We start from the raw sequence: 9,385 nt of genomic DNA on the forward strand, positions 1-9,385 counted from the left end.
AGGTCTGCTGGTACTCAACTCCGAGTAATCCTTGGCTCGCCGCAAGCCAGGGCTATTCGGTCGCTGTCGCTGCCGCTTGTGAGGGCCATAGGGTCAAGCGGCAGAGGTTGATGGCAGTGACAAGTGAAGAACCACGTAACGGAACTGTATGTCTTTCAGTTCAAAAGAACTGGATGTGTTGCTCGGTCACTGTTCCATGTTTTACAGAAAAGAATGCAGTACTTGTTTCTTTATAAGTGCTTTCATAGTTTTTACTTTAATTTCACGCATCTAAAGTACCCCATTTCTTTTTCAGAAAAAAATACCGGTAGTTGAAACGAAGATTGCAGTAATTATTTCTTGACATGTGCTTACATAGTTTTTACTTTGATTGCACACGCGTCTAAAATACCGCTAACTGAAAAGAAGTTCATTTAATGTTGATGGGATTCGCAATCAAATCTCTGCCTTGTGGATCTGAAATCAAGCGTGCAACGGAGTATAACTTATCACTCATGAATACAAATCTATCTACTAGTGAAGATACTGTCTTTCGAGCGTATGTAATATATATATATATATATATATATATATATATATATATATATATATATATAAGAACAATGTATGTGACGGTATGATTTACCTTTTGTGGCCAAATTTGTGCTTTCATTTACCAAGAAAATGGCAATTAATAATACAACAGTATACAGAGACTTCAAAGTCCATGCCCTGCCCACCCCTGCCCCCAAAACTGGAAAAACTTTTATCTACAGAAACATATCCAGACTCCTACGGGAACAGATAAAAATTGCAATTTCAGTCATGATCCTATGCAAAGATTCTACAGATCAAAACCCAGAATGTATCTGCTTCTATGATACTGTCCATGGAAGTTCAGCTTGAATTAGAGCATGTGCGATAGTGTCTGATTGCCAGCATCCAGAATGATTTCATCATGTCCAGGAGTCGTGCTGTGTAAATAATTCATATTAGAAATGCTCAGGAACTTTGGTCAAATCTGGTTTGTAACAGCTCAACTTAAATTGTTATAGGACTGGGAACTTACTGGAGATAGCTCAAAGCTGACATTCTGTACAGCAATGTAAATACAAGGAGATGCAATCCAATGCTGTAGAAAAATATAAATGTCCGGGCGTATCTGCGAGTAGACATAAATAGCTGTAATATAAATTTCTCATTCCAGTCCACTTGGTGACGGAAGTAAAGAAACTCTGGCCTCATGCAGAACAAACATATCTGATCAATCATGTATATCATGAAAGATCTATTTAAAACAAGCTTCTCAACACTACGAAGCTGAAATAAACTGAAAAAAAGTCACAGCTCTAGACATTGTGTGATGACCCAACATATGAAGTTTGAGCATAACTGCTATGACAGTGCGTAATTTCAAGCTAGGGCCACAATAACTACCATTGTATCATTACTAAGGAACCCACACCTAAGTCACAGGGGTTGCTATTATTCGGTTCAGGTTCCAACTTCCAAATGTTCGGGCAACACAATATTTTGACAACAAAATCACATAATTGTAAGTGGTCAAATATAGACATCTCTGTCTGTCTCTACAACCACCTAATGGTTATTACCAAATTTCAGCATACTGGATGAAAAAACTAAAGGAGAGGGAGAACGGAGGGAGGGAGAGAGTCTGAGTTACGCAAAGAAAAGAAGAGAGTATCATACTTGTTACCAAGGAGAAACCGACCACTGCTAAGAGTGATTTTATCTCTTAAACCAAGTTCCTTGTATCGTTGATCCTTTTCCTGTGTATGAAAAGGAAAGTATAAATAAACTATGTGCAATACCATACATACAGGTGTTACTAATGATATGTTAACACATATATACCTTCTTCGAAAAAGCAGCAAAAGGATTTATGTCGTCCTCATACATTTTCTTGTACTTTGCTTCAACATCTGAAGAACCACTTTCAATATCTTCGGCATACTGAAACAACACAGCAACGGTCAAATGCTAGAAAACATGAATAACACAATTTATATTGTAAAGATTTATGATAAACCTTCTTTGGTCCTCTGGAAACAATCTTGTCGTGGCTGTAGTCCTGGACATATCGAATCTTTCCATAAAGTTGGACATTATCAGCTTTAGTTTTTTCCAGCTCTACAGTCAGCATCGCATACTTCTCCTTTAATTTCCTCAGTTCCTATGATACCAAAGAATGATGATTAGCCATGCTGATGCACCGTCATGTTTCACATAGCAAAGACGACTCATCATTGGGTATGAGAAAAATTCCGCAAAAAACATAACAAAGCCAAAGCTTGGAAGATGATCGAGGCAAATGGCCATGTCATCTGGTATTCACTCCTATAAATATTATTCTAAGGGTTAGTGTAATCACCGGTTGAGCAAAACCAGTCATCTCAACCGTCGTCCAATGGCATTGTAAATTGTGAAACATGCTGCATGTACTTATCTGAGGACTAGACAACCAATTTCACTTCAAACTAAAATGATGCAGCCATTTTCTAAAAATTCATCAAATATACCTCCTCAGTTTCACGTAGTCGTGCACGGAAGCGATCCCTCTGGTTGCAGATGACTTTGAGCATAGAATTTTGATCTTGATCTGGTGATGCATGCCTTGGATCAGTACCCTGTAAAATAAAAAACATATGCACGAATTTGAGAAAAAGCACCCATCCCATTATGCATGTCAAGGGCAGCTAAACAACCAGAGTTATAATCATCTATTTTGACAGGCCTTCATTTTTCCTCTTAACAAACTGCAACCTTAGAAAGAGGCCTAAGAGATGTTTCCTCAAAATAAAATATTTATGCAGTTAAAATTTTAGCTGCAGTACATACATATATAGCCAACTATACTGCTAATAGTACATGTTTGGTACAAATCTAAAGGTTCAACATAAGCAAAATCTGGCACATTTATATATTTTGTAGAATGGACTCAGGTAATAAAAATCTGCATATGTTGCTAATCAGCAACTATCTTTTTAAGGGAGATGCTACATATTACTTTTGCTAGAGCATTAACTCTGGATCTTTTAAATTTGGATGCAGTGGATCTTTTTATTAACAAACTGTTAGTACAGAATCAATGGTATTTATTGGATCAAAGAAGTATCATGATGTGTAAACAGTTACAGGCAACAAGATGAGGAAATATCCTGTGCAGAACAGTACAGATGGACATATCCACAATCTCATTCACGATCACATCCCTCGGACCAGAAGTTAGGCCCGATTGGGTTTAGTCCAATTAAAAACGCGATGAGGGAATTCAGAATTCACACCTCTCACTAGGGCCATTCAGATTGGACCAAATCCATTTGATAAAGTTTGTGTATTGTGTACCAATATACACTTATGCACTTGATATACACTACTACAGGGACCAATTGTAATACAAATATTCTTTAAAAAAACTTCAGCAACCATATCTTCAGATAACAAGAGGCACGCAGAATTATGATTAGACATGATAAGTGAACCTAAGTAGTAATTACCTCCGATGCTTCACTAGAGCCGATTTCTTGGAGATCCCAATCATTCAACAGTGAAGCCCTTCTATCGGTTGAACTGTAACCCTGCACAAAAGATAAGAAACATTAGTTGTAGGTGCTTTCAAAGATGAAAGTAGAACAATAATATAGCAACCTTCTGGTTTCTAAGTTTTGCGTTACAGAATTATAACAGTATTCAAACTACAGTGTTCCTGAATGCAAAAGAAATGACACCTTACAGATTTTATGAATATTCAAGAAATCAAGGATTAATTGGTTCTAGGAAAGTTATCAAAGGACCATGTGAAACAACCTTTAATATGTCATCTTCGAGTTTCAAAATCAACTTTTGCTGCTCCTCGACCTTTGAAGTTAGTTCAGCTATCCTTTTCTCAGCTTCCTCAAGAAGACTTGTCTTCTCTGATATTTTAACCTTTTAAAATAGAACTTATCAGCCAGTTCCAGAAGATAAAGATGCCCTTAGAGAAAGAATAGCTTAAACAGAAAAAACACAGCTTCCAGCATCTGAACCAGATACCAACCTTCAGTTGTGTTAGTTCATGCTCCATTTTCCGGTTCTTGTCAAGAAGCAATGCTTCCAGCTTGCTCATTTCTTCACCATTGGTAGCTAGTTCCCAGTCTTCAGCTTCTATGGAGTTGTAACCAACGGCCTATTGAAAAAAAATATTGGTATTAGCATAAATAAAAACCAAAGAGTCAAAAGATAGTGGAGTAACGTGTAGCAATGACAAAGTGGTAAATTCCATATAACTGTATCACAAATATATCATTCTAGAATCACCACTTTTATAAATGGAATATAGATGTGGTTAAGAACTTAGGAATTGGCACACTGATGGTGGTCTCAAAAGAAAGAGGGTTTATTGTGATGATTGTGGTACGCAGATGTATTTCTGTTGCAATACCTGCAAAATCTGAACCTTTTTCTTGAGATCATCTACCGTTTTTTGTGTAGGTCGTTCTTGAAGTTCTTTCTTCAACTCCATAAGAGCACTTTCCTACAGATGGAAAATGAATCAACAAAAATTTTCAAGAAAAAGTACAGTTTAGTTGCATGGAATCAAATAAGATAACTAATACAACAACAACAACATAGCAGGTGAACAATGACAACAGCAAATAAATTAGAATTTACTGAACTACTTTTTGGAAAATGGATCACAGGGGTTGACTAACTAGACAGGTTAAGAACTTAAGACCCTTTGGTGCTCAGCTGGAGCCCACACACTTCATGAATTTCTGTCAAGGTCGCTTAAGTTGTTTTTCTCCCGTGAGTGGCACATAAGTAACAGCTTTATTTGTGTAAGTGGGTGTGGGTTGTTTTCTGGGGACCCCTGTGATCCCTGCTTTGTATTTTATTCTCTCTTTCTTAATAAAATGAACGAAGTTCTACCGCGTTTTCAGGAAAAAAAAAAGAACTTGAGACCCATAAAATGAAGGTTTTCTAAATAAGCCCCTTACAACTTCAAGAAATCCACACAATAAACAAAATTATACAAGAATACTCTGCTGATCCAAGAACACCAGTTACTGAGTTTACACATGATAGCAGTCTTTAAGAAGTTAGTACCTTTTCGGTGAGTGAAGCAGTCAACTTCTTTAGCTCATTCACATGCATTTCTCTCTCACTTGATAAAGTACTTTCAATATTGCGAAGTTCTGCATTTAACTCTGAGATAATCTTCTCCTTCGCGTTCAAGGAACTCTCAAGTATATCACTTGATTCCAAATAATCACTACAAAATTATGTAGTTCAGATAACAAGATCAACTTCAAAAAAAAAACACTGCTAAAAAGCAGCACTACTGAAAGTTTACACGAAATACACAGGCAAAATAAGGTAAAAATAACTGACCTACTCTTGCTTGCATCTTCATTTGTTGTCTGCAACTGAGAACGTAAATCCCCCTGCAGGAAAAAGGGAAAAGGGTTTTACAAAATGGTATTTGGGGGGTCATGCAATGAGCAATAGCTTTACAGATTTCTGATCAGCGCATCTATATATTATTCACTCTGTCCATGAAGTTAGGGCATTTCAGATTGATGGTGATTACTGACGTCACACAGTTTAGGTCAAGGTCCATGCCTTGATATAGATCACACTGAAGAGCATTACTTCTTGAAAATTTATATGGCTAGTTTCTTAACTTATATATAATGAAGGGGCTATTTGGTCCATGAATTCTAGTTTGGTTAATTTGACCCCCACTACACTGGATGCAAATCACCAGGAAAATTTTGGTTGGTTTGTCGAGTAGGTGGGTGGGATAAAACCCCATACGATTTCTAAAAGTAGCTCTACCACATATAAACAGCACGTATTTGGGAAAACATGAAAAACAGAAGTGGCCGCCGATAAATCATAACAAACTGACACAGTGCCACATGTTAGAACCATCCACATAGAAAAGTTATGCAAGCAGAAACATGAAAGTAGAATTGCAAATTGCAGGGCTACCTTTTCCCTCTCAAGACTGACTAATCGTGCTTGAGCGCGTTCAACTTCATCCATCAGAAGGCTGACTTCAGCCTCCTTTGCAGCTCGATCCTCCTCTGAATGAAATGAGATGCTTCAATTCACTAGAACATTTAGAATATATTGTGCCATCCCAACTATTTCAGAATATGATCATGGTAACACAGCTTAGAAATAGACCTGACTGAGTGCGAAGCTCAAACAACTGGCTTTGCGCCGATTCATGTAGCTTCTGCATATTCTTTACACTTTCTGTAGCTTGCCTTAGTTGGTCCTGCAATGACCGCTCCCTACGATTACAGGAACATAAAGGTCAAAATATGTGGTATGAGTCAAGGTATACGAGTGAGCCTTGAGTGTCAGGACATTGCAATTGGGGTGATAACATATCAATTCATTTTCATATTTACTGTTAATTAGGCATACCTATCTTTAAGGGCTTCCAAAGTTTTCTGACTATCTTCAGCCATGCTTCGCTGCTTCATTTCAACCATCTCCCTCACTTTCTCCTCCATCTAAAATCATTAGCAGGTTAATTGAACATGAAAATATTGAAAGTAAAAACCATGAGAAATAAAGTTCGCATTTAAACTTATCTGAACTAGTCTAAAACTCTAAATTATTTTTATAAAAAGTTACCAGACTTAAGTCTAAAGGCTACCTACTGGTAGACAAAAGAAATTTCCACCACTCAGTACACCAATTAGTAACTCGCATAGAAGCATACTTATATGAAATAGAACTTAGTTAATAGTATCAATGTTTTAAAGGCGTCGCCTAGCGTCCAAGCGGACCCAGCTCGCCTTGGGTAACAGCCACGATTGTCGCCTAGTCGCCGCCTAGGCGTCCAGGCATACCCAGCTCGCCTTGGGTCGCCTTGGCACCTTTAAAACACTGAATAATATGGTGCTCAAACAAAAGTACTTACACATTGAAATTAGGAGAAATTTAGCATTTTGTTTGTCATCATTCTATGCATGAATTGCCATGTTTCACTATTTACGAACAGGACAGAAGAAACTCATTTTTTAGCACTGATCTCCTAGACATGAAAGAAAGTTTCAAAGATAAGAAAATAGAGCAGATATTTGAATGGAAACAGAGCATACCTGCTGTTCTAGTTGGCGATTTCGTTCTTCAAGTCGCCTAATTGTTGCCTGCTGGTTCTTCAAGTGCGCAGCTTCAGCACGATATTCTTCAAGCTCCAGTTTCATCTTACGGTTTTCAGTCTCAAGTTCAGATAGTTTCTGGTCTTGATCCTGCATGCATTGAAATCCTTAGCACTAGAATTAATGATTGCAGATGAGCTTCTTGTTAGGAAAACTGATTCAAGATCAAATGTAAAATAAAGTTAAAAACATGTGATTTATCGGAGGAAATCATAAAACACCATTTTTTTTCCCAAAACTGGTACTGCATTTTACCATTTGAAAACCTATCGCCTATATGTTTCCATGTTGTAATAAACTAGCTTTTGTTGATGGGTTGTAGAATACAGCTAGGTGAAGGTAATTTGCTACAAAAGAAATATAATATAAGAATTTAATCATATAAAATTATCATATGCGTTTCAGAAATTACGACGAGATAACAAATGTTGTTTGTCTTGATGATAACATGAAATTTTACGACCTTGGAAATGCAAGGACAGATTTTCCCAGTTTTCGACAGTATATTTACAAGTACAATAGATAATTGAATTCGAAGATTAAAAAAAGAAAATATTTGAAAGAACATACAGCCATTGAAGCAAGAGCTGGATATGGATCAGGGGCTTCATAGAGCTTCTGGTAGATGTTGAGAAATGCATTTTCTCCGAACTTTGCTCTCTTTGTGAGGTTATCAACTTCTTCTTGATAACTCTTCAGCAAAGAGTTGAACAAACTCAGCTTATCATCTGAAGATGCCTTTTTGAAATCCCGAGTGTTCTCAGCCAGCTTACGTCTGTTCTTTTGGCTAGTCTCTTGATTCTCCGCAATCTTTAAACCCTGCTCATCCAAACCGCTTCTTTCCTTCTCCAAATCAAAGTCTATTGTGCACAAGAAGCCAGAGTCAGAATTACCACCACTGATAGCATTCCACAGAGCAAGACAATTCACATTCAATGTTACCTCAGTGTTGCTAAACTATATCACAAGAAGAAACCACAATTACTCGGTGTTCGAAGCTCACAACACTTGTTCTCAATCTCTTAACTCATCCTTTGCGATGTTGCAAACTCTATAGGAAAAGCTAAATTTAGGACAGCAAAATTTTCCAAGCTTCTCAGATATGGGAAGTTATGTTTGAGATGGATACTGAAGCCTTCTGCACTGAAACTGATTTCCATACTTGGTGCCAGTGCACAGTAATGAGCCACAAGCTCTACACATCTAGAGACCCATTCACATAAAGACTTGGAGTTGGAGCAATCAATTTGACAAGGTGCGCAGAGCAAATGCGGATGGATGGCTATGGCAATACCAAATGTATGTCAACATTTCAGGGCAATTAAGATCAATTCAGTCGAAATTAGCAACAAATTCTAATAACACCTACAACCACTAGGGGCCAGTACGAGCGGGCGCGAAGCAGGAATCGCGGCTCTGCACAGCTAACGCGGCATGATCCAGTCCAACTGCGCTCCCCGGAGCTCACCACTACGAAGCTACACCGCCCACTGGGCGAGTGGCACCAAACCGTCAGGTAGGATCGAGGCGCACCTTTCCAGAAGCTGCAGACGACGGCGAGCGGCGACGAGATCGCCGCGGCGGCCGACGACTGGGGCGGGGGAGGCGGAGGCGGCGGCGGCGAGCGGTCGCGGTCCCACGCGCCCGCCTGCGCCGGCGAGGGCTCCATGGGGGGACGCTCGAGTGTTCGGGGATCTGGACGCCTGGATCTGGCAGGTCGGACGGCGGCGACGCGCGGAGTGGAGTCGATATATGTGCGATCTGCTTCTTCAGAAGTGGGTTTCGTGTGGTTGTCGCAGCACCGGACTGCGTCTCGTGGAGCGGTGGAGATGGCGACGCCGCGACGGGAGGGGAGGGGTGGTGCCACTGGGCTTTGGTTTGATTCAACTGCCAGTTTTTCGTAGGCTCTTTCGCTTGTTTATTTTGTTTTTCTAAGTGAAGATTGATTTTTTTCACCGATGCAAATCTAACTTAATGTTTTACTAAGTTATATTTTATTGTGCCAGATCACCACAAAATGGCAAATATTCTTATATAGGAATAAGATAAGTGTGGTTTACCATGGAGTGATTAGGATCTCAATATCACCATGAGTAAGAATTTAAGTACAGTATGTAAGGTAATATGGGTTGCTATTTAATCAAATCTAATAGTCTCTCTTTTATACTATACTCTAATATTTGATAATACTGTAATATTTGTAGCACAAATTCACAATCATAAAC

The 9,385-nt window shown here is 38.8% G+C and overlaps 1 protein-coding gene across 2 annotated transcripts; it reads right to left on the reverse strand.

The window, feature by feature from the left end:
- Window positions 1-620: 620 nt before the first annotated feature.
- Window positions 621-9,017, reverse strand: LOC120690834 (protein CASP-like). 2 transcript variants are annotated; one of them, XM_039973673.1, is made up of 18 exons: window positions 8,694-9,017; window positions 7,731-8,020; window positions 7,101-7,250; window positions 6,418-6,506; window positions 6,172-6,281; window positions 5,974-6,068; window positions 5,371-5,423; window positions 5,086-5,251; window positions 4,421-4,513; window positions 4,037-4,165; window positions 3,808-3,927; window positions 3,498-3,578; window positions 2,520-2,627; window positions 2,030-2,173; window positions 1,855-1,953; window positions 1,690-1,769; window positions 1,049-1,141; window positions 621-953 (listed from the first exon to the last, which is right to left on the reverse strand). In XM_039973673.1, the coding sequence occupies exons 1-18, from the start codon at window positions 8,827-8,829 to the stop codon at window positions 887-889; spliced, it is 2,103 nt and encodes a 700-aa protein (XP_039829607.1). In that variant the 5' UTR covers window positions 8,830-9,017; the 3' UTR covers window positions 621-886. The 2 variants fall into 2 exon arrangements, with proteins under 2 accessions (XP_039829607.1, XP_039829608.1); XM_039973674.1 differs by lacking the exon at window positions 8,694-9,017 and adding an exon at window positions 8,103-8,119.
- Between the last annotated feature and the right edge of the window lie 368 nt (window positions 9,018-9,385).

Source organism: Panicum virgatum, chromosome 9N (genome assembly GCF_016808335.1).
Source record: "Panicum virgatum strain AP13 chromosome 9N, P.virgatum_v5, whole genome shotgun sequence".
NCBI classification, from domain to species: Eukaryota; Viridiplantae; Streptophyta; class Magnoliopsida; order Poales; family Poaceae; genus Panicum; species Panicum virgatum.